Source organism: Moschus berezovskii, chromosome 6 (genome assembly GCF_049115385.1).
Source record: "Moschus berezovskii isolate FMDL1 chromosome 6, NW_MosBer_1.0, whole genome shotgun sequence".
NCBI classification, from domain to species: domain Eukaryota; kingdom Metazoa; phylum Chordata; class Mammalia; order Artiodactyla; family Moschidae; genus Moschus; species Moschus berezovskii.
The window spans coordinates 56,049,928-56,075,620 of NC_142465.1; the positions used below are offsets into that span (position 1 = coordinate 56,049,928).

The 25,693-nt window shown below is 34.5% G+C and overlaps 1 protein-coding gene across 4 annotated transcripts in view; it reads right to left on the bottom strand.

The window, feature by feature from the left end:
- Positions 1 to 25,693, bottom strand: part of USP15 (ubiquitin specific peptidase 15) — a 145,029-nt gene that overhangs the window by 34,703 nt on the left and 84,633 nt on the right. For 2 of the 4 annotated variants that reach the window (XM_055396118.2, XM_055396120.2), the window contains 2 exons: positions 19,092 to 19,178; positions 13,308 to 13,452 (listed from right to left, as the gene is read on the bottom strand). In XM_055396118.2, coding sequence (XP_055252093.1) covers positions 13,308 to 13,452; positions 19,092 to 19,178 — 232 coding nt within the window. The other 2 variants (XM_088837068.1, XM_055396119.2) reach the window with 2 other exon arrangements.

Here is a 25,693-nt window from a genome sequence, read left to right on the forward strand (position 1 = left end):
AGAGCTGACAGATGTATGAAAAAGCACTGTATAGCATCCAGGAGGTATCAGTATGTTTATTGAGTGTATGAGCAATGTGTTTTTTGCTATGGTAAAATAAGATTTCTGATGTAGGGATTTCTATGATTAAAAAAAAAGGTGCTCATGTGAACAAGTATGAGCTCTAATGTTACAGTTGTACTTCTGGTACATCATTGCTATTTTTATCACCAGGTTAACCAAATATAAGTCTTAGTGAATAATGTACTCAATCAAATGAAATTAAGACGCAATTCAACTGTCACCTCCTTAGTGAAGCCTCACTTATTTCCCAATAGATCTCTTCTCTTTGCTTCTAAAACACTTGGCTATCATGCTTTCTATATGACATATTATATCTTATTTATTTACATGTTTATCTTATTCACTACACAATGAAATTCTAGAAGATAGGCACTATCTTTTTCAACTCTGTGTTACCAATGTCTAGAACAATGCTTCGCACAGAGTAAGTCTCAATGTATGTTCATTGGATTAGCTAAATACATTAGCCATCCAAAGCAAACCAGCCTGCTGCTGCTGCTAAGTCGCTTCAGTCGTGTCTGACTCTGTGCGACCCCATAGATGGCAGCCCACCAGGCTCCCCCGTCCCTGGGATTCTCCAGGCAAGAACACTGGAGTGGGTTGCCATTTCCTTCTCCAACGCATGAAAGTGAAAAGTGAAAGTGAAGTGGCTCAGTCGTGTCCGACTCTCAGCAACCCCATGGACCGCAGCCCACCAGGCTCCTCCGTCCGTGGGATTTTCCAGCCTAGCTGCTTTTAATTTCTTTGACCCCTTTTTCTTTCAACTCGAGATGAACCCAATTGTCTTATTGTATGAACCCAGCCATCTATTTTATGCACAATGTAGCTAAACACTGTTAGAGAATTTTAATTGAATAAATTTATATCATTCTAAATGGATGGTCTTCAATCTCAAATGAGAGCTCAGTATTGCTGAGCAATCTTATTCATGCATTCTTAGCTTATAATATGGTCTCATTCTTCTGGAAGTCATCACAAAATCTAGAAACTACTTGAAGCCATAATCCCCTTCTTTTCTCTTGCTGCAACAGTAGTGTCTTTCCTCTACTCACATGTTAAACTGTAAGTCTGTGTCTTGGAATCTCTTTTTCATAGATGCCCTCTCTTTACAGATGCAATAATTTCCCTGATTTTAAAACCAACTACACACAGCCACATTTTTATTTCCAGCCTAAGCCTGTGGTCTGTATTCCACACTCTTAGAACATCCATCTGTCTATGATGTATCCACGTGGATGTTTCATGGGCATGACAAACATTAACTCGTAATCTTCTCCTTACTCCAAACCTACCTCCGCTGTGTCTCTCCTCCCACTGTTATCATTATGTCATCATTATGATGTACAAACCAGAAGCCAGACACACACTTGTGATTTCATTTTTCATTAATGTGAATGCCAGCTACATGCCAGACACTGTTTGAGGTAACAGGGCTATAGCAGTGACTAAAACAAACTCCACATGCTCATGGAGCATGAATTGGGAGTAGGGAGAGGCAGACAAAAAAAACTCAAATATATATGTATATATAAAATATCGTGGTCATGCAATGGGAAGGGCAGTTACCACTGTATATAGAGTGAGGAGGGAAACATCTGACTCATATAAGTGTACAGACCCCAAGGCAGGAACATTTGTGGAATATGTGAGGGGGCTAAATGAGGAGGGAGCAGAGTGAGCATGGAGGAAAGTGGTAGAAAATAAGATAGCAGGAGCCAGACCATTCAGGGCCTTATAGTCTCTTTTAAGAACTGTATCTTTTGCTTGGTGAAATGAGAAGGCATTTAGTGATATGAACAAGGAGCAACAGGAAATGTTTTAATTAAAAAAAAAAAAAACCTATTTATTTGGCTGTGCTGGGTCTTAGTTGTAGCATGTGGGATAGTTCCCTGAACAGGGACTGATCTCAGGCCCCATGCATTGGGGGCATGGCATCCTAGCCATTGAAACACCAGGAAAGCCCCTGCTTTAAGTTTAAAAGGATCTTTCTGAAAGTTTATTTTTGAGGATGAATCATAGGGGCTAAGGGTATAAGCAGAGAAATCAGTTAAAAGATAACTGCAGTAAACCAGATGAGATGATAGCTGCCTGGAACCTTTAATGCCTTTGTAATGCATTAAAATCCAAATTCCCCCTACATGATCTGGTCTTTGCTTATTTTTTTGAATTCATTTTATCCCCCCACCCCCATTTTAAATATTATCCCATGGGTTACTCATCCTTGCTTCCTCAAACTTGCCTGCCTCAGGGGCTTTGAACATGCTGTTGCTCTGTCTGACTTCAATTCTCACCTGCCTAACTAACACCCATTCTTTGGTCACCGTTCAAATGTTAGTTCTGGGGAGCATGACATCCAGTATAAATCAGATGCTCTCCCAGCTCGTTATACTCATTGTACCTTCCATGATTTTTTCTTTTTATAATGCTTATCACACTCACAATTTAATGTTTATACTCTACTAGACTAGGGCTTTCCTAGTGGCTCAGGCAGTAAAGAATCTGCCTGCAAGGCAGAAGACCTGAATTTGATCCCTGGGTTGGGAAGATCTCCTGGAGAAGGAAATGGCTACCCATTCCAGTATTACTGCCTGGAGAATTCCATGGATAGAGGAGCCTGGTGGGCTACAGTCCATGGGATCACAAAGAGTTCCCTGCTGCTGCTGCTAAGTCACTTCAGTCGTGTCCGACTCTGTGTGACCCCATAGACGGCAGCCCACCAGGCTCCCCCGTCCCTGGGATTCTCCAGGCAAGAACACTGGAGTGGGTTGCCATTTCCTTCTCCAACGTGTGAAAGTGAAAAGTGAAAGTGAAGTCGCTCAGTCGTGTCCGACCCTTAGCGACCCCATGGACTGCAGCCTACCAGGCTCCTCCATCTAGACTACAATTCACGGAAATAGTAGTTTTGTTCACCACAGCATAGACAGTGTCTCCCAGAGTGAAAGGCACTTAGCCTTTGGTGAATATTTCCTGAGTAAATGAATGGATGTGCTAAGTCGCTTCCGTCGTGTCTGACTCCTTGCAACCCCATGGAACGTAGCCCACCAGGCTTCCTCTGCCCATGGGATTCTCCAGGCAAGAATACTGGAGTGGGCTGTCATGTTCTTCTCCAATGAATGGATGACTTAACACTTATTATTTGAAAAAAATTATGTAGCTTGATCCCCTACAATATTCTGGAGATAAAGCTTTGAATAACATTTTTTGAAAATCAACTTCATCATCAAAGGAAGAGAAATATCCATCAGTGATATTCAGAAGAATGAAAGCGATTCTAAAAGCGATTCTTAAATTATTTTGAAAACACCATCAAATATAATCTCCCAGGGAAAGTGTCTGAATCATAAAATAGTAATACCACCTTATGGAAACATTTTGTAGTATGGGGACCATATATTTGGCATAAACATAAAAACATTTTTAATGATGCACAACAATGTGAATATACTTAATACCACTGAACTGTACACTTAAAGATAGCTGAAATGGTAAACATTGCTATGTATATGCGACCACAATAAAATATAAGATTTTAAAGGCACTTCTTACAAGTTGACTAGTATAATTATGTATACATTATCTCAGGATGTCTGAATTAAAACAGACATCCTAATGTCAGCCAGTTTTAACTTATTCATTAACTTGTCTTACTGAATGGCAAGTTACTTAAACTTTCCTTGCCTCAATTTCCTCTTCAGTGAAATAAGGATACCAGATGCCCTAACTCAAAGGTCTCTATGAAGGGAAAAGTAAGAACGTGACAGTGATAGGAAAAACCACCTTTACTATGCAAAGAAGGGTACTGTTACTAACAGAGGTTGTAGGTTCACTGCTGGGCTCTTAATATTTTAATATGAGTTTATGATAATTAGTAATCTATTTTAAACACTATTATTAATTAAAGCAATGGTTTTTAGTAACCAACTCACTTGCCAAGTATAGTTTAGAAATTATTGTAAAGAAGTGATTGGTAACACTAGGCAAAAATTTCCATATAGATAGTACTAAAAAAAAAAAAGAACTAAGCATCCATTATCAGCAAAGCCAAAACACTAATGAAGTTGATCACTGGTAACATGAATTACCACAAACTATTTTTACTCACAAACTGAAATAGAAAGATGATCTTAAGTGTGACAGTAGAAGAAAAAAAAATCAAATAGAGAGGGCCTCTTGTAATTAATAATGCATAACATTAACTGACTAGAATTTAAATACATGCATTAGGACAAACAGGCAAAAGACAAGAACCTTTAAGATATATTTAGCATGGCTTTCTTCTTTTTAAGGCTCTATCTGTCCAATATCTTATATTTTTACAGTGACTAATAATACCAATTTATAAAATTTAGAACATAAACCAGATATACTTTAGAAAATTCCGATCATAATGTGTTGATTGACATGCATATTTTTAATAAAGGAAAAAAATGTATTTTGGAAAAAGCTTTTGACTTCAAGGAAATGAACTGTTTTTGATTGTTAGGTAAGACAAATAAATCTGAAACCATTTTTTGTTTTCTTGCTTCTTTACTACGCAAGGAAGGGTACTTTGGTAACTACTAAATGGTAACTACTAAAACAGGGTAAGTTTATTAGTAGTTACCATTATAAAGACTGACATTTCTTATGTTTTCAATTACAAGTACTTTGAATAATTATTAAAATCAATACAAGATAATTCAATCTGATTATATTAATAACTGCTGCTATATGTTAGCACTCCAAGTAATTCTACCTCGTGAGTGTAATGTCAAACAATTCAGTATTAAAATCAGATGTTATTACCTACAACTCCTTGAAACAAGCCTTTCCCTTGTAATCTGTACTCATGTCATTTCGTATTCTAGAATTAGGGACTGACAAAACATAAGAAAATTTATATTAACAGAAACAGAAGCATTAATCCTAGAGAAATGTGTATATTAATTTGGAAGAATGTGAAGAACAGACAAGTAAGATCACTGGTTACGAAAGGTATATTTTCATGATCAGAAATCACCATTAGCCAATTTACACAGGCACAAGGCATTTGATCAGAGATACTGCTTCTGCCCCAGTTATGAAAACTAAATACTTACAGAATTATGCTATATATACTCTTTCCCCTAACAATCTGCCTGACAATTAAGGTTCTCTTTTCCCAGTCCCCTTACTTTTTCTAAAGGGAAGAAATACTTCTCTCTTTTCCTAGTTTAAACAAGGGAGAAGTAAAAACAATGTTAAGAAAGTGAATGGTTCTAATATAAGTAAGGTTGTTTCCATTTCTTTACCTTTATCAAAATGGAAAGATCTGATTGAGTTGCCGTTTGACAAGACGATTAAACATTTTTGATGCTAGTTTGCCATGTAATTTTTGGCACACAGTATGGAAGGAGCTCAAATATATTGAGTTTAGTTGCCTGGGTAAAAATATGCCATAAGAATAGTATTTGAATCAGCCACATTCTCAGTTTATCTGAAGTCATCATTTTCTTCAAAATCCTAAACTATTTTTAAAAATTCTTATGTTTCTGTGGTTAGGTGTTTCGTTTTTGTGATTGAAAGAAACTATGTTCATTTATTGAACCAAAAGTTTGGTTAATCTGAATAAAAACTAGAAAGTTTCATGTTAAACTGTTTCCAAGAATTTTTTCCAGTAAATGCAAAAGAAAGGTCAAGGTAAGTGTAGAAAAGCATTATACTTAGTTCTGTTCAAAGCTGTGAACAGAACTCCAACACAGAAATAATAGCTTTAGTAGTGACTTTTTCAGTTTTGCATTATATGAGAATCCAGTTTCTTAAAAGAATGTTATTTCTGTGTAATATTACTCATTCTCTTTAATTACGTCTTTAAAAAAAAACTTTTCAACTTTCTATATTCTTTGGAAACTTTCAACATTCTTTGAAATTTACAGAATAACTTTTTACCTAACCCAACAGATCAAAGGATAAAAAATAGGTCCTTATCATCTTTTTTTTCCAATGACTTCTTAGTGTCTATTTTAAGAAGCCCTATTACTTTCAAGTAAAGAGTTTGAAAACAACCATCTTATGCCATGCTGCTTTCCAGTGGAAAAGACCATATCACTCCCCTGCTTCAAATCCATCTGAAGAGTTGCTTCTTCCAGGAAGCCAATCATGAGCATCCTATGCCTTGACAATGAAAAAGACAAGGGTTGGAGTGCTCCTGAAATCTACTCAACTAATGCTAATTAAAATTACCTCCAAAGATGCAAGTTTAACAGACATTTTCTGTTAAATTTTCTGTTAAACTAGACATTTTCTCAATGTAGTAGTATATTAAGGGCACTGGAAAACTACTTTGCTAACTCATTTTGCTACTGGAACACAGTGATGTATGCCTATAATCATAACTATTGAGGAGGCTGAGGCCAGAGATTACCTGAACTCAAGAATTTTAAATTTCCTGCAGACTGATTATTCATGAAAAGTTCTATACTGTTATATCCCTTGCTTAGTCAGTATGCCTAGGAGAGCTAAGTTAACAAAGCTCAGAAATGGAGATGATAAATATCGTTACTGAAATAACACTCAACAACAACAACAACAAAATTAAAAGTACATTCAATTTTTTTTTCATTCACTAGGTCCAGACAAAGCGGAATAAGACTTGTAGGAAAGAAGAAAACATAAACACAGGGACTATGGATGGTAGAATTCTCCCACAGTCACTCTGCTTAGCTACTTCAAATAATATCAACCTAATGCCTGCTCATTTATGATGTGCCAGTCACTATCCTAAGAACTTTATATTCGTCAACTCACTTAATCCCCATAAAACTCCTAAGATAAGGGGACTATTGATATTATTTTCCTCACCTGAGGAGAAAAATAAGTTGTAGAAATAACTTATACAGGGTAGCACAGCTAATTAGCAGGAGAGATGTTAAATTACTTCTTAGAGTCCTGGGATTCCATGAGCATGCTCCTGGGGCCATTAAATAGAAGAAAAGCAGATAGGACTCTGGGCACTTCAACCAACCAAAGCAACTTCACTGTATCTATTTAATTGCTGAGGATACAATTAAAGTTTCACAGTAATAATTCAAAAAAGATTTGCATGTTAAAAAGCAAAACATCTGAAAATTACAATATCAAGACTATAATCTTAATAGGCCAGGACCTATGTCTAAATGTATCTCACATGTTTGACATTTAGCAAATATTAACTAGATAAACAAACTATATGGCAGCACTATACTTATCAGAAAAATTTAACACTTATCCATACCATTAAATCAGAGAAAATCTTGAGTATCAGCATTTTTAAACTGAATAATAACAATAATAATATTAAATCACACTCAAATTGGTGTTGCTTAGTTTTTAATCACAAATGATCAATTTCATTATCTCAAGGCTACTGATGGGTTAAGCATAACCTATGCCCACACAGAAAAAAATAGCTATGCTTTTGCACCCACATTTTTAAAGATATTATCAACAATTACACTGCCTGATGTACTAATGTCCACTCATATCTTTTAGAATTACTGAATTAATAAGAGATTACAGTTCAAATTATCAGTAGAAAATTTATAATATTTATTGAAGTTAATGAACTATCTTTCATTTCACAGAAGTTACAAGGAAACTTAAATGGTGAATTTTCTACTTCAAAGCTGACATCTAAAGCAATTAAAAATTATAGATGCTTTAAGAAAACAAAACCAAAGTACTAGCTTTTCTAATTCTGAATATGGATTAAAATTCAAAAGCAGCAAAAATTAAAACTAATTTTTTCTCTTCCCCAACTTGGAAAGTTTTATTTTAATGAGAGTAGTTCTTTAAAATACTTTGCTGAAATTTTCATGAAAAATTTCTCTTTTATGATTATCAGAAAATTATAAACTATCACCCTAACAAATCTCATCCTCACGTCTATATCTCAGCTGAAATGAAACAAAAGGTGAAATATATTAAAGAGAAGTCAGCATTAGGTATACCAGTTTATTGTACTAAAACTGCTTTCAACAGAAGAATAAACTAGTAAAATGAAGTTTTTACCTTAAATATACACAAGGGAAGTTCAACAAATGCCAAATCTAGTTCAACATAGTTGATTAGTAGATTTCATTTTAATATACATGTTTGAGAAACTGAGTTAACCATATGGAGACAACACTATAACAAAGGCACAGGAAATGAGAATGTAATACTGCCTTAGAAGAAATTTAGTATGCTTATGCAACTAAAATTTTTATAAAAATCCTATTCTTAGTCCTTATGAAAAATCACCGAGATTGGTTTCCCATACTAGAATGTTAAAACAAAAACAAAATCCAAAAGACCTCAAGATATCAAGCCTCCAGAATGAAAATAATTTTGGTAATGCAAGGATAAGCAGTTGTATAAAAATTAATGTGACTGGCGATATGAGAAAGGGTTTTCTGATACTGATATAACCACTGCTTATATATATAAAACATTTTCCAGAGATGGTGCTAAATATGATTTTTCAGTGATTAGGTAAAGTAGTCCAACAGATAGAGAAACAAATGACAATGTCTGCCCTGTCCCTATCTCAGAAAGCTCAGTACCCATGCACTTTATTATCCAAATTAAACTGTCAGGATAACAATAGTTTTGGCTTGTTCTTTCAGATGAGTTACCTTTCTCTTCTTCCAGAAAATAAAGACAACATATTGTAAAATTAAATTGTCTAACTAGTGCTAGGATCCTAGAAAAAAAATTTGGATAAAGTGATTCACATTAAAGTATAAGCAGTATTACTCATCAAAGTAGGTTTAAAGGAACAGTTTATTAAACCTACACAATATCTGCTTGAGCAGACGATTTACTGATTGGCTCAACTTTAAACCAAGATATCTGGAATTTATAAATTTTACACACCCTAGTGCATGTCTTAAAAAAGTTGCTAACTCCTGGTCAAGAGTTATGATGGCTAAATTCTAATTTTTCAAGAATGCTATAAAGACAATGGTTAATTTAGGACACAAGTGGATTAATGAGAATGTACAAATTATTTATTTAGAATTTTTATTTTTATTGAAGGCTAATTATTTTACAATATTATATTGGTTGGTTTTGTCATACATTGACATGAATCCGCCCTGGGTGTACATGAGTTCCCCCTCCCACCTCCCTCCTCCCCTTATCCTCCCTCTGGGTCATCCCAGCATACCAGCCCCGAGCATCCTGTAACATGCATCGAACCTGGACTGGTGATTCGTTTCACATATGATAATATACATGTTTCAATGCCATTCATCCAAACCATCCCACCCTCACCCTCTCCCACAGAGTCCCAAAGACTGTTCTATACATCTGTGTCTCTTTTGCTGTCTTGTACGTCAAGGTTGTATATTGTCACCTTGCTTATTTAACTTATATGCAGAGTACATCATGAGGAATGCTGGGCTGGAAGAAGCACAAGCTGGAATCAAGATTGCCGGGAGAAATATCAATAACCTCAGATATGCAGATGACACTACCCTTATGGCAGAAAGTGAAGAGGAACTCAAAAGCCTCTTGATGAACGTGAAAGAGGAGAGTGAAAATGTTGGCTTGAAGCTCAACATTCAGAAAACTAAGATCATGGCATCTTGTCCCATCGCTTCATGGGAAATAGATGGAAAAACAGTGGAAACAGTGTCAGACTTTGTTTTTTTGGGCTCCAAAATCACTGCAGATGCTGATTGCAGCCAGGAAATTAAAAGACGCTTGCTCCTTGGAAGGAAAGTTATGACCAACCTTGATAGTATATTAAAAAGCAGAGACATTACTTTGCCAACCAAGGTCCGTCTAGTCAAGGCAATGGTTTTTCCCGTGGTCATGTATGGATGTGAGTGTTGGACTGTGAAGAAGGCTGACCGCCGAAGAATCGATGCTTTTGAACTGTGGTGTTGGAGAAGACTCTTGAGAGTCCCTTATACTGCAAGGAGATCCAACCAGTCCATTCTAGAGGAGATCAATCCTGGGTGTTCATTGGAAGGACTGATGCTAAAGCTGAAACTGCAATACTTTGGCCACCTCATGCGACGAGTTGACTCACTGGAAAAGACTCTGATGCTGGGAAAGGTTGGGGGCGGGAGGAGAAGGGGACGACGGAGAATGAGATGGCTGGATGGCATCACCGACTCGATGGACATGAGTTTGAGTGAACTCCGGGAGTTGGTGATGGACAGGGAGGCCTGGCGTGCTGTGATTCATGGGGTCGCGGAGAGTCGGACACGACTGAGCGACTGAACTGACTGAACTGAACTGATACAGGGTTATCATTTCCATCTTTCTAAATTCCATATATATGCGTTAGTATATTGTATTGGTGTTTTTCTTTCTGGCTTACTTCACTCTGTATAATAGGCTCTAGTTTCATCCACCTCACTAGAATTGTTTAAATGCATTCTTTTTAATGGCTGAGTAATACTACATTGTGTATATGTACCAAAGCGTTCTTATCCATTCGTCTGCAAATGGACATCTAGGTTGCTTCCATGTCCTGGCTATTATAAACAGTGCTGCAATGAACACTGGAGTACATGTGTCTCTTTCAATTCTGGTTTCCTTGGTGTGTATGCCCAGGAGTGCGATTGCTGGATCATATGGCAGTTCTATTTCCAGTTTTTTGAGGAATCTCCACACTGTTCTCCATAGTGGCTGTACTAGTTTGCATTCCCACCAACAGTGTAAGAGGGTTCCCTTCTCTCCACATCCTCTCCAGCATTTATTGCATGTAGACTTTTGGATAGCAGCCATTCTGACTGGTGTGAAATGGTATCTCATTGTGGTTTTGATTTGCATTTCTCTGATTATGAGGGATGTTGAGCATTTTTTCATGTGTTTGTTAGCCATCTTTATGTCTTCTTTGGAGAAATGTCTGTTTAGTTCTTTGGCCCATTTTTTGATGGGGTCATTTATTTTTCTGGAATTGAGCTGCAGGAGCTGCTTGTATATTTTGGAGATTAATCCTTTATCAGTTGCTTCATTTGCTATTATTTTCTCCCATTCTGAAGGCTGTCTTTTCACCTTGCTTATAGTTTCCTTTGCTGTGCAGAAGCTTTTAATTAGGTCCCATTTGTTTATTTTTGCTTTTATTTCCAATATTCTGGGAGGTGGGTCTTGGAGGATCCTATTGTGATTTATGTCAGAGAGTGTTTTGCCTACGTTCTCCTCTAGGAGTTTTATAGTTTCTGGTCTTACATTTAGCTCTCTAATCCATTTTGAGTTTATTTTGGTGTATGGTGTTAGGAAGTGTTCTAGTTTCATTCTTATACAAGTGGCTGACCAGTTTTCCCAGCACCACTTGTTAAAGAGACTGCCTTTTATCCATTTTATAGTCTTGCCTCCTTTGTCAAAGATAAGGTGTCCATAGGTGCGTGGGTTTATCTCTGGGCTTTCTATTTTGTTCCATTGATCTATATTTCTGTCTTTATGCCAGTACCATACTGTCTTGATGACTGTGGCTTTGTAGTAGAGCCTGAAGTCCGGCAGGTTGATTCCCCCAGTTCCATTCTTCTTCCTCAAGATTGCTTTGGCTATTCGAGGTTTTTTGTATTTCCATACAAATGGTGAGATTATTTGTTCTAGTTCTGTGAAAAATATTGTTGGTAGCTTGATAGGGATTGCATTGAATGTATAAATTACTTTGAGTAGTATACTCATTTTTACAGTATTTATTCTTCCAATCCATGAACACAATATAGTTCTCCATCTATTAGTGTCCTCTTTGATTACTTTCACTAGTGTTTTATAGTTTTCTATGTACAAGTCTTTTGTTTCCTTAGGTAGATATATTCCTAAGTATTTAATTCTTTTCGTTGCAACAGTGAATGGAATAGTTTCCTTAATTTCTCTTTCTATTTTCTCATTAGTGTATAGGAATACAAGAGATTTCTGTGTGTTGATTTTATATCCTGCAACTTTACTGTATTCATTGATTAGCTCTAGTAGGTTTCTGGTAGAGTCTTTAGGGTTTTCTGTGTAGAGGATCATGTCACCAGCGAACAGTGAGGGTTTTACTTCTTCTTTTCCAATTTGTATTCCTTTTATGTCTTTTTCTGCTCTGATTGCTGTAGCCAAAACTTCCAGAACTATGTTGAATAGTAGTGGTGAGAGTGGGCACCCTTGTCTTGTTCCTGACTTTAGGGGAAATGCTTTCAGTTTTTCACCGTTGAGGATAATGTTTGCTGTGGGTTTGTCATATATAGCTTTTATTATGTTGAGATATGTCCCTTCTATTCCCACTTTCTTGAGGGTTTTTATCTTATTTAGAATTTTGAATGAAAAAGCGTCATATACTTTTTTCAGATAGTCAAAAAGATTTGCAAGTATGTGCTTATCATTATACATCTGTGTTTAATCTGTATCTTTGGAGGGTGCCTCCTGGGCATAGGAGATTCAGTATTAAAATCTGAATAGAGAACAGAATACTGTAGATTTAGAAATAAAATTCAGAATTGGGGGAAAAAAAGACTTGACAAATGTAGGTAAAATTCAAATATCAAAATAGTCTACCATTATCTTGGGCTCTTTGAAACACAAAATTTTATTTTAAAAGGGAAATAAAATTACCAGCTCTAATTTTATGCACAGTGACAGTGATATTCAAGTATATATAGATCTTGTTACTTCTAAATCAAAGATATCAGTATTTCACAAGTAAAGTTGGAAGAAGGTACAGACAATAGGAAGAAAAAGGAAGCTCTATGGAACAGACAAAGGGGAAAAAAGGGCAGTGATCTCTTATATCCCCAAATTGAAAGAGCATTAAGGGAAAGTGATTTATTAAAATGTGTATACAAAATTTCATCAAATTTTATTTTTTTAAATCTTAATTTCACATTAAGGTACAAAAAAAGATTTTAAAAAATATATATATATTTTTAGATGTAGAACACTGGTGACCATAAAAAGCATTTTCTGAGATTTCCACCCATGTCCTAAAAAACAAGAGACTTCATGTAAAGGAGAGATCTCACTAGTTTTTTTTTTTCTTCTCAGAGAGCCTAGGTTTTCTGATTGGAATTATATTTCCCCATGCATTTATATTTAATCTTCTACTATGTGATAATCAATCACATACCACTTAACTGAAAAGCATATTCTACTACCAGCATCAGAATGAATCAAATGTGCATGCTTCAAGCTTCCATGAAAACAAAAGTTCTTCAAATGTATTATATAATACTCAAATTCTGACATGTAAAACCCAACTGTATTCCTCTTGTATTACTGATTTCCATATAAAGTGCAGGAGTTTCACTTTGTTTGGAAAGACCTACCTGAATAGCTGAGTTCATGAAACATGTATTTCCCAAGTTACTTAGGCCACAGAGGCCTGGTTGTTCATTGTTTCTTCCAGGTTCTGAATAATCATAGTTCTTATAAGCGGTATATGATGGGAGACAATAATTTGAGTTTTTCACACTGGAAGAAAAAACAAAATATTTTTCATAATGCACAATTATCATCATACAGTTATAATGAACAGAGTGCTTTAAACCTATTTGAGATAGGTGGTCAGTTATTTATTTTTTTTATAAAGTACTTAACTGAGGTACTTCTAACATGAACCTAAATCACAACAACCCCCTTAATTAATATATTCCTCATCCAATCAACAAAATCACTGTATCATATACCACACCAACCAATACAAACCACATTATATCTTTCTACCCTTCATTAACTGGAGCAGCTTCACAGCTTGCTCTGTTCTTCACTGCTCCAACAGATTTGAAAAATTCAGATTTTAAACACCACCCGCAGCAATAAATCATCTCATTTATGTCCCTTTTACATCTTGCTATTGTAATAGAGTGGGAACAAGAGAAACAGAAAGAGTTGTGCTTTAATTACAGGTAAGAGCAGAGATTTCAAGGGCCTCTGTGACATCACTGCTCTGATGTACTGAAGATTCTATTTATAGTATTCTATGCTAGACCAGCAAAATCTAGTATTCAATTGCAGAAAAAAGTCTGGGACGATTAGGTATGCAAAACTGATTGATTCTAAGAATCATTGATTAAATGATTCTAAGCAAGTACATTTCAGTATTAGTATTACAGAAAGAATCTTCTCGCTTGTTAGATTAAAGCAGTTTATTTAACTAGATAAATGCAACTTCAGGATAATATGTACTATGATAAGTACAATAGATAATAATCTTTAAAAAATGATGTAATATTCAACCTTTAGAGAATCAGGGTAATTTTACAAATAACTAATAAAATCAATAAGCTAGACTCCTCCTTTTTTTAACATGTAATTAAAAATTTGTTTTTGGAAAATAATGACTTCTTAATTTTTAGTAGGTTATCTTATAAGCTATTTATGATGAATGCTCTGGATAAACCTAGACAAGAATCAAGGTCATTTGCTAAAAACAAATAAAAGAATACACTATTACAAATAAACTTGGTAAATCAGTAACTCTGACAGCCTCAATTGGCTACAATTTATTCCTGGTTTTATTTTTTTCAAAAACAGTTTTTACTTGTAATTTCAAATAATTTTCCATTGTAGCTTCTATACTCTCACCTTATAATCACAACAGTTTAGATGAACTGTACTACTGCCTGTTCTAACAAAACCTTAAGTAAACATACATGCCCCAACACAAAACTCTATCAATCAATAATTATACACATAATGTTATACCATTAATATTTTTGTATTCATCACAAATAAAAGATCAACTCTCATACTAAAAAATTAATCTACCCTATACTTAAAAATAGCAGGGTCCAAAGAAGTGCTTCATAAGACTTGTAGCTATTTACTTATTTTAAAGTTAAAGCAAAAAAAATGGGTTCAAGCATCTTTTGAAGATCACTAGCCTTATAATTTTTATTACCAGTAACTAAGTCCAAGGCACCTGTCAATAATTTAATATATATTCACTTAATAACTGATTCTTGACTCTATAACTTCTAGGATATGTAACAGAAAAACTGAATTGTGTTTTCTTTCTTCCCCTTAAGAAGCGCTTAAAATCAAGGTCTGCTATATATTACAAAAATAAAAGGTCTACATTTTCAACACGTTGAAAAATAATATATATATATTTTATAATTGTTATAGTTAATATATGTATATTATATATATATATCAGCTATAAAATTATAATAAAACAAGTCACAATGCAGAGGGAAAGTATGCCCAAATGTATGTTCATGCACACACACCCATATCCACACCGACACCCAAGCAAGTGAAAACACTAAAAGCACACTCATACGCTTATTCATATTCAGATATCCCCTACCCCCAATAAAGAATGTTGCAAACTCAACTCTTCTTTGTGGCAAGAGCATGGAGTTTGCTGGGACAGGGATTCCTATTTACTGAAAAATGAATACAAAACTCATATGCAAAAACAGTGTTTGGTTTTATCTTTTAAGATCTGAATACTTAAAGGATATCTGCATTTTAGTTTAAGTGACAGAATAAGTATAAACCTTGTCCAAAGATTGAGATACTAGTCTAGATGCTCAATGATAATAATGAAAACAAATTAAATATTTTAATATTGTCTTCAGTATTGGTCACTTATAATCCACATCTTTTGTGCTCTTTAAATCAATTAAAGTCTGCTGAGGAAAATACCAAAGTCAGCAGCCAGCTCTTTAAACACTTCAGCAGAGAAAAAGGAAACCTAAGCCGGAAAGACAGCTTCTATACCTTTCATAATGGCTTCTGCTATTTTTCTCCTAAAGATTGTAAGCTAGTCCTTATCCCACAGGGTTTGCTACTTTGTAAAAATTAATGAGTTTGTCAGGAATCTTAATAAGAATTTTAATACTATACTAATTATGTATTATAAATCTATAATCTTAAATGAATATACATTTAAAAGTTTATGCTTACTTTGAAGTTAATGAAATGATGCTTCCACCAAGTAACTTGTCAAAAGCCAGATCACTAGCTAGCTCTGGCAGTCGTTAGTTCCAGTTCCTTTTCATCGCTTAATCTCTTACACAAAGTCATTTCCATTGCAAATAAAAGAGTTTTAAATGAATTAACAGAAAAACAGAATGTGCTCTGATGTGGAAAGCCACGAGTTGAGACAATAAATACATTGAAGACATTTATTTTTAAAGGCAGTATTATAGCAAAGTAAATGTAGCAAGACAGAAGAAAATGCAGCGAAAAGAAAGATTTTGGCATATATAATGAATATTGTATGAATTAATAAGAAAACTACAAGGAAAACAATATTCAGGCATCTGATTCTTCATAACATTAGTCTTTAATAAAAACTTAACCTTTATTAAACTTACATAATTCCAAGTACACTGTTATTACTATTATAACAAATACTCTTATTTCTAAAAATGAAAATTTTGTAACTTAATAATGTATCAGTTTACATCTTGAATTTGTAAATAAATGCCATATAAACTTGTATGTCAGAACTATTGATTTTAACATGTACTTTCACTGGAATACACAGCCACATACATGAAGTTTCATAAATGTACTTAATTTAACAATGTTACTACCCATTTTACATCCTTTTAATTAAAGAAATCATGGTATTTCCACCTGAAGTCTTAAGCAGCTACCTATTTCCACAAGTTGAAAATAAAGTCAAGAAGTAAATTTTATGTGAGATAATTGTTTAGGTAAACATGACAGCATTTATTCAAGTTAAAAAAACTCATTTCATAAATGTTTAAATTTCGTTCCTTACTAAGAAAGGTAAGTTTTACTTTTAAGTAAAGTGGTACAGGCAACTATTTACTATTAAAATTTCCAATATGAAAGGATTATTTTAGTATCTAGACAAATATAAATAGCTAAAAACATAATCTAGTCATAGGAGTAGAATCATTATTCATGTTCTAAATTTAAGAAACCACTCCCAATTCCCCTTTTTAATATTTTCTCCAGTCAGAGGTTTTGAAATCACATTGTACTGTCATATTTTTACTATAAGAAGGAAATAAGACAAAAATAGAAGCACCAGACCACATGTACTAATATGGCTACTCTGGTCAAAATACAGTCTATGTTCAATACAGTCTATAACATTGTTCAATACAATGTTAAACAATCTCTCTCCAAAGAATAACTAACTATAAATACATGTATAGAATAACTAACATGTACAGGATAACTATAATACATGGAACCAAATTCTTTCACAGTAAATGTGGGAGCCATCTGCAATCGGCAGAAACACAAATAATATTTTATCTCTTATGAGAAAATTACTTCTAATGAATTAAAAGATACCATGTAAAATACAAACCAGATTATAGGAGGATTCCTTTCACTCTTTTGCTTGAGAATAAACATTTTTGAATAGAAGAGAACATACTACATTGCAATTTTGGATATCCAGTGTCTTCAATATTTCGCTATTATACTATAGTGTGCATATCTTGTTACTACTGAAATAAAGGAATAAATGTTTTAAATCTTGATACAGATAGCAAACTCTTTTCTAGAAAAGTTGGACTAACATTCCAACCACTCAAACAGAATCCTTACAAGAAAATATATCATCACTTAACTTTTCCCAGTGCGTTGGAGGTGGGGGGAAGTGGATGGAGTTGTTTATGGTTTTAATTTACCTATCTCTAGTTAGTGAATTTGAACATTTAAAATGTTTAATTCTTTTACTTTTACAGCCCAGCTACATCATTTACTCACTTTTCTAGCCATCTGAAAAAACTCCTTGCTGATTTTTATAAGCTTGCTATATTAAGAATATTTGCCCTTCATTGCCATTTCTGGCAAGAATTTTCTCCACTTACTTGCCTTTTAATTTTTATATACCTGACAATTAATACTTTTTAATAGCAATCTAATTTTTATAACAGCATTTCCTGGATAATCTTTCCATTCCCCATTAGTCTGGAATATTGATACTTTCTGATCACATTAAATTCTTTTTGTATATAAAGGTCTGTTTCTGAGCTGTCTTTTCTATTCCATTGATCTGGAGGCATATTACTGGGTCAGTACTTTGCTGTTTGAATTCTATCTTTATAACAGGTTGTGATATTTAATAGGATTAATTATTTTCAATGTTTTTTTCTTTCCAAAGTTATTTTGGCTATTCTTATATATTTATAATCCAGATGTATGTTAAAATTGGAATCATTTTATCAAGTCCCACCCTCCGTAAGAATTTTAAGGGAACGTTAATTAAATCTATAAAGTCAGTTAATGGTGCTTTTTAAAAGAGTATTTCACAAATAGTCTCAAGTATTTTTGAATTAATTCTCTAGAATAATCAGATGTCATTTATGAACTGGACAAGCAGCATAAATATTTAATTAAATTAACACTGTAAATCTAATATAGAAGTGACAATGTTTACATCCAAGAAGTAAAAGGATAATCATCTCTGGATTAAAATTCTTTCCATAACGGACCGGACTAATTATAGTTTTCTTTTTATCCTTTCCTATAAAACCGTGTCAATTTTCAAGGCAATATATCCACGTCAGGTATTATTGTGAATATCAAGTGACTTTCAATCCTTTTTCTTATAGCAATATATTCAAAGGCACACACTGTCAGGTAATTTTTATATATCCCAAGATTCTGAGTATTATTCATGGTAGAGAAAAGGAATTGTTTCTCCAAGCTATTTAAGAAAAAATAATTGCCTTTTTCATAAATAATAATTTATATACACTTTTCAATTTTACTGACTGTACCTTCCAACTGAATCACAGATACACACTTTTAAAAAAACACTATATGCTGTCTGTGATTGATTACATGTCTAGTTCTAAAATGACATCTGAAATTCATACTCTTCTTAAAAATTTGAATGATAACAGACTTCTATATATTTAAATAATTAGCATTTAGAATATAAAACTCTGAAAGTGCTTTATTTCTCTTTTAGTAAATTACTGTAGTATATATATTAAATCAAGAAGTTTATACTGCTTGCTTTCTTGTGAAGTTACTCCTAGAAGAACTGACCAGTGATTTAACAGAAAATCAATTTTAATGCATTAAGACTTTTTTATTCTAAATTTTAGATACAACCACAATAGGGCGATCAATTAAACAAAGAGTTTTTAAGATTCAGTGCTTACTTTCTGTTGTTGATGTTGTTATAATTATTTGATAGAGATGAAGGAGAGATCTTTGGTAAAGTTGAAAAATTGGATGCACCTGGGGACCTTTAAAAATATGAAAATGTTAAATTAGATAAAAAATGCTGAATTTTGAAATTATGAAATAAAGAAATGAACTAACAGATGACAATGTATGTAGTAAATGAATGCTGGAAAACAGATTTATGACAAAATCATCATCCTTTGGTTTTCGATTTCTGATGTATTCATTCATATAAAAAATAATGGTATATAAGGGAACTATTTTCAAAAGAAATTTGTCAAATTAAATATAAAACTCGGTATTATTCTCATAAATCTACTAATGCAATACACCCATTTCTGAGTTCAGGTAACCATTACTAATATTTTCCAATCAATAATTTTCTTAAATCAGTGGAATTAAAATACTAATTTTTAAAGGAAGCATGTTAAAGAAATCCACTTTGTGTCTCAGGAGGTACCAAGCATGTGTGCTCAGTTGCTCAGTCATGTCCAACTCTTACAACCCTATGGATTGTGGCCTTCGAGGTCCCTCGGGCCATGGGATTTTCCAGGCAAGAATACTGGAGTGAGTCGCCATTTCCTCCTCCAGGGATTGTCCCAACCCAGGGATTAAACCCACATCTCTTGCACTGGCGTGTGGAGCCACCTGGTTAGCCCCCAGTAGGTATCATGGCATTCCAATCATACACAACACAGATATCAGAGGATTTACCAATTTTAAAAGTGTAAGGCAAGAGGGATAAAAGAGCAAAGAGAATTCCAAACATAATCCCATAAAGCAATATTTGGCCAAATTCATCCCTTCAAAAACTGAACAGATATAAATCTGACTGCATACTACACACCTTACTAGTTCAGAATCTTTTTGGAGAAATCTCAATTAATAATGGCTTTTAATTAACAAATAAGCTTTGAAGGCATGATTTATAATAAACAAATCCATGATACACAAATGATTATTTTAAAGTACTTAGAAGTCTCTGAAAGATTTAATTTCTCTTGTAATTTTGTACACAAATTTAATTTACTAGGCAACATCTAGGCCATGGGCTGTAGGGCCTTAAGAAGTTAATACTTTCCGTCCAGTATCTTAGTCATCAGAAATTCTAAATTAGTGAGGCCTAAAGTGATTTCTGTTTTAAAAATTATTTTCTTTCTTTTACTCAGGTTGACAATGAACAGCAAAATGGTCAATGAGCAGGAAAGTATATAACCTATAAAATTTGCTTTTTGGTAATCTGAATTTTGCAAAGTGGTGGGTAATAAAATTTCTTACACATAAAAATTTTATTTAACTTTTGAAGTTTTATGAAATCTTGGCAAAATTTTTCTTCATTTTAAAGGAGGATTTTTTGTTGTTGTTGACTATATACATACAGATAAGATTATATCAAGTGGGACTTCTATTTAGCTGCCTTTCTGACAGAAGACCCTTACAAGATTTTATTTAACTGCACTAAGCTCAAAACAAAAAATACACACACCAAGTTTTAATATAAAACAATGAAGAAGACACACTTAAAATGTAATTTTAATATAAATACTAATATTTTAAGGTATTTATTTTAAAATGTTAATAGTAATAAAGAAGCATTCTGGCATTGTTTGCCTTCATATTAATAATGCTAAATTAGGGAAACAAACTAAAAACACTGAAACTAAGTTATAATGAATTAAGGAGGTTAATTTTTCAAAATGTGATCCATTTGACTATAATTTAATTCAATTCACTACAAGTTTTCAAATATATGGAAAGAGAAATATTCCCTTGAATTTTACTTATAGTAAAAGTTATGAAAATATTTTATTATAACATATATTTATTATATATTATATATTATATATGGCTAAGGTCATATATCATGTGAAATGCCTATATATATATATACATACATATATACATATATTTATATAAGTGAAAAAGTTGGCTTAAAGCTCAACATTCAGAAAACTAAGATCATGGCATCCCGTCCCATCACCTCATGGCAAATAGATGGGGAAACAGTGGAAACAGTGGCAGACTTTATTTTTCTGGGCTCCAAAATCACTGCAGATGCTGATTGCAGCCATGAAATTAAAAGATGCTTACTCCTCGGAAGGAAAGTTATGACCAACCTAGAGAGCATGTTAAAAAGCAAAGATATTACTTTGCCAACAAAGGTCCGTCTAGTCAAGGCTATGGTTTTTCCAGTGGTCATGTTTATGGATGTGAGTTGGACTGTGAAGAAAGCTGAGCACTGAAGAATTGATGCTTTTGAACTGTGGTGTTGGAGAAGACTCTTGAGAGTCCCTTGGACTGCAAGGAAATCCAACCAGTCCATCCTAAAGGAGATCAGTCCTGGGTGTTCATTGGAAGGACTGATGCTAAAGCTGAAACTCCAATACTTTGGCCACCTGATGCAAAGAGATGACTCACTGGAAAAGACCCTGATGCTGGGAAAGATTGAGGGCAGAAGGAGAAGGGGACGACAGAGGATGAGATGGTTGGATTGCCTCACCGACTTGATGGACATGGGTTTGGGTCGACTCCGGGAGTTGGTGATGGACAGGGAGGCCTGGCGTGCTGTGGTTCATGGGGTTGCAAAGAGTTGGACACAACTGAGTGTCTGAACTGAATTGATGGTATATATGTGCTGTGCTTAGTCGCTCAGTCATGTCTGGCTCTTTGCAACCCCATAGACTCTAGTCCGCCAGGCTCCTCTGTCCTTGGGGATTCTCTGGGCAAGAATACTGGAGTGGGGTGCCATGCCCTTCTGCAGGGGATTTTCTGAACCCAGGAATTGAATCCAGGTCCTCTGCATTACAGGCAGATTCTTTACTGTCTGACCCACCAGGGAAGCCCGAAAATAGTGGAGTGGGTAGCTTATCCCTTCTCCAGGGGAGCTTCCCGACCCAGGAGAGTCGAACCAGGGTCTCCTGCATCGCAGGCAGATTCGCTACCAGCTGAGCTACCAGGGAAACCCATATGCGGGTGGGGAGTGTGTGTGTATGTCTCTGTGTATGTAACATTTTTTCTGACCATCTGTGCATTTTTACTATTCATTAGCAACTCTACTCCAAGACAGTATTGGATTTCTTGCCCTTGTTAAGTCTAGCAATACAAAGACAGACATAGTTCCTGATCTCAAATAGCTCATAATCTAACAGGGAGAAATGACACAAGCAACCTACAAAACAGTGTAAGTTCTAAAACAAATTTTAAAATTATAACAAAGTCAAATTTTGTGGGTAGTACATGAAGTAATTTTAAAATGTGCACAGCTGGAAGGGTGGGTGGAAACTGGAACATAAGAGTATTCCAGGTGGAAAGAATAGTATGTGAGAATGTGTGGAGCTACAGAATCATGATGAGTTTTGGGAATTATCAATAAATCGAAAGAGTAGGAAGTATGCAGTGTTAGAAACAAAGGTTAGTAAGCCAGGTGTGATAATAAAGAATCTCTTATGTCCTCTGAAGGAATATGTATTTTATCCAGTTGTGCTGTGGAATGTTGAAAGATTTTAAGAGAATCAACATAGTCAACTTGTATTCTAGAAAGTTAACTCCTGAGGAACAGAAAGAGACTGAAGATTGGAAGAGCATTTAAGAACAACAAAGGTGAGAAGTAATAAAGGCGGACTAAGACAGTGGAGTGGGCACAGGTAACATGTCTTGGAGATTCAGAAAACAGTTCTCAAAGTGCAATCCATGGACACCAAACGGGATACAAGATCCTTTCCAGGCAGGAGTCCATTTGGTCAAAACTATTTTCACAAAAACATAACATGTTATTTAAACATTATCTGACCTCCTTCACTGGGTAGATATTTGCACCAATAGTACAAAAACAATGGTAGGTAAAACTGCACAATGCCAAAGAGGGCCTTTTATAGATTACAATGTGAATGATGTCCCTGGAGTTGTGCAGTATGAAACGTGCAAAAATAGGCAGGCAGCCCTGGAGAGGAAGAGAGCCAGCCAGTCAGAGGATTGGTCAGAGTCCTGAAAAACTGGTATAATGGTTTCAAAATAAGAGAATTTCTTTAGGAGATAGTTATCAAAAAGAAGTATTAAAGAGAGGGATAAATAAATTAGGTCTTAAAAAAGTTCAATAAGGGCTCTGCTAAATCCTGAATAGGTGATAAGGAATAGTAAGCACTGCCTTTTTAAAGAAGTTGGCTATCAAAGGGAGAAAAACTAAATGATATTCAGAGGAAATTGATGGTCTTGTTTTTAAAGACGGGAGAGATTTGTTTATATCTATAGGTTAGCCTGGAAAATGATACTGGAAAAGAAACAAAAGCACAAACTAATGTTAACTCCGTTCCGTTCAGTCGCTCAGTCGTGTCCGACTCTTTGTGACCCCATGGACTGTAGCCTACCAGGCTTCTCCGTCCACGGGATTCTCCAGGCAAGAATACTGGAGTGGGTTACCATTTCCTTCTCCAGGGGATCTTCCCGACCCAGGGATCGAACCCGGGTCTCCCGCATTGGAGGCAGACGCTTTAACCTCTGAGCCACCAGGGAAGCCCTAATGTTAACTAGTGTCTACTATACGTGTGGCAGTATGCAAGGTATTTATATACACAGGAGTGAGTTGATAATGAAGGAAAAGCAAGGTCAAGGAAACACTCGGATAAATCCACTGGTAGAGAGCTTGCTCTTAAAGAGCATAGAGATCAGAGCTGGATGGATGCGGTCCACAGGTAAACAGAAAAGTTTGATAAAACTTTTAAAATCCTGATACAGACATTATTGATAATAGCTAGATCACTTATCTACTGTGATTCCAATTTCTGACCTAGATTACACGTAGCCCAATTTGCCAAAGTTTGTGGAATTAATTTAGGGGTTCTGTGGATTATAACCTTTTCTTTGATATAATTTGGAAATTACACTATTAGCAACTTTGCACTAACAGCTTTCTAAGAGATGAGTGAAAAAAAATGCTTAGAATATTATGCACAAACTGGATGCTAAGCCAGTTTTCTAGCATTAAACTCATTTTGGCTAGTTAGGGCTAAGTGTAATATAAGACAGTGAATCGTCTCTTAACAGGACAGAAAAAAGTAAAACAACAGCACAGCTGAATTGATTTCATGAAGCGAGAAAATTAAACTTCACCCCTGACAACTGAATGCAGTATTTTAATTCCCCTATTCCCAGTGTTTCAGCTAAAAGCCTGTAATTCAAGGCCAAGTTGAAATTCTTACTTGAACAGAAAAACACAGCTTTACCTAAATATTCAACATTCATAGAAATCTAATACATATTGAGCAATGAAAATATAGAGAAATTAAGTCTGAATACTGACATATCTAATTTAAAACATTTTCAAACATGACATAAAATCCAAATGTTTAAAATGTAACATTAAAAAACAAAAATTGTTAAGAAAAACAAGACTGATCTTAACTTTCCCAATTTCTAACAATCATCCTAAACTAAGTTCTTAGAGAAAATGAAAAATTTAAATCTCTTGAAAAATTAAGCATCTTTACTGCTGTGAGATACAGATTAGTTCGATTCAACAAGCATTTGCTTTGTGTCTCCTTTCTGTCAGACGGCACGTTAAATACTTAAACAAAAGAGAACTTAAGAAAATTTACATATAAGATGCTTCACATAATTTTTGCTTCTCATTTTGACTGTTCTAATGCTATCTGACAAAATATTTCACTTAAATAAAATTAGTTACTTTTCTTTAACCATTATCACTCTCAACACCAAAACTGCAAGCACCCAATTTTTTCTGATGTCTCACATAAAAAATTTTCAAACACACACATGTCCTCATGTGCCCAGTATCAGTCATTCAGCTTCAAAAATTAACATTCTACCACTCACTTTATTTATAAAGCCCTCAACTTCCACATTCATGTTTTTGCCGCACTATTTTAAATTTATAATTACACCTGTAAATACTACAGTATGTGTCCCTAGCAGGTTAAGAGATCTTCTGCGATACTACCGTCTGCCCCAATCTAATATTCAGTTCATGTTCACATTTTTTCCCCCAACTGTCTCAAAAATTGATTAGTCTGAATCGGGATCCCAAAAATGTCCTTACACTTGCAGATCAATTTTAGTTAACTCCAAGAGCCCTTACCTTAACTCCAAGAACAATTTTTGCTGCTACTAGCTAACCCCTCTGATTTCATCTTACTATGCCTATGTTTATTTTCCTTTCGTTCTGACTTTTTTCATCTAGTCATACAGTTAACTTTAACTTATATGTGTCACTGTAAATTGTTCAAACATTTGGAACAAACCAAGGGAGAAAGAAAGTATCCAATAATTTTTTGTGAGTACCTCTGAATCAAGCATCTATTTGAGAACTGAATACCAAAGTTTCATTTATGCATGAAATATACTATCTAAATGTCCTAACTTCAATTTAATTTGGATATGGCTTTTAAATATTAAATCTAACACTAACTGATAAGCTTGATTGTGACCATGCTCCCTTTGGTAAAACTTAGAGACACAGTACTAGGTTATACATTATCTTACCACAACAGAAAATAGGTAGTGTTTACACAAAGATTTATTTAATCAATGTGCATTTTCAGAATTTCAAAGGAAAATCTGTACA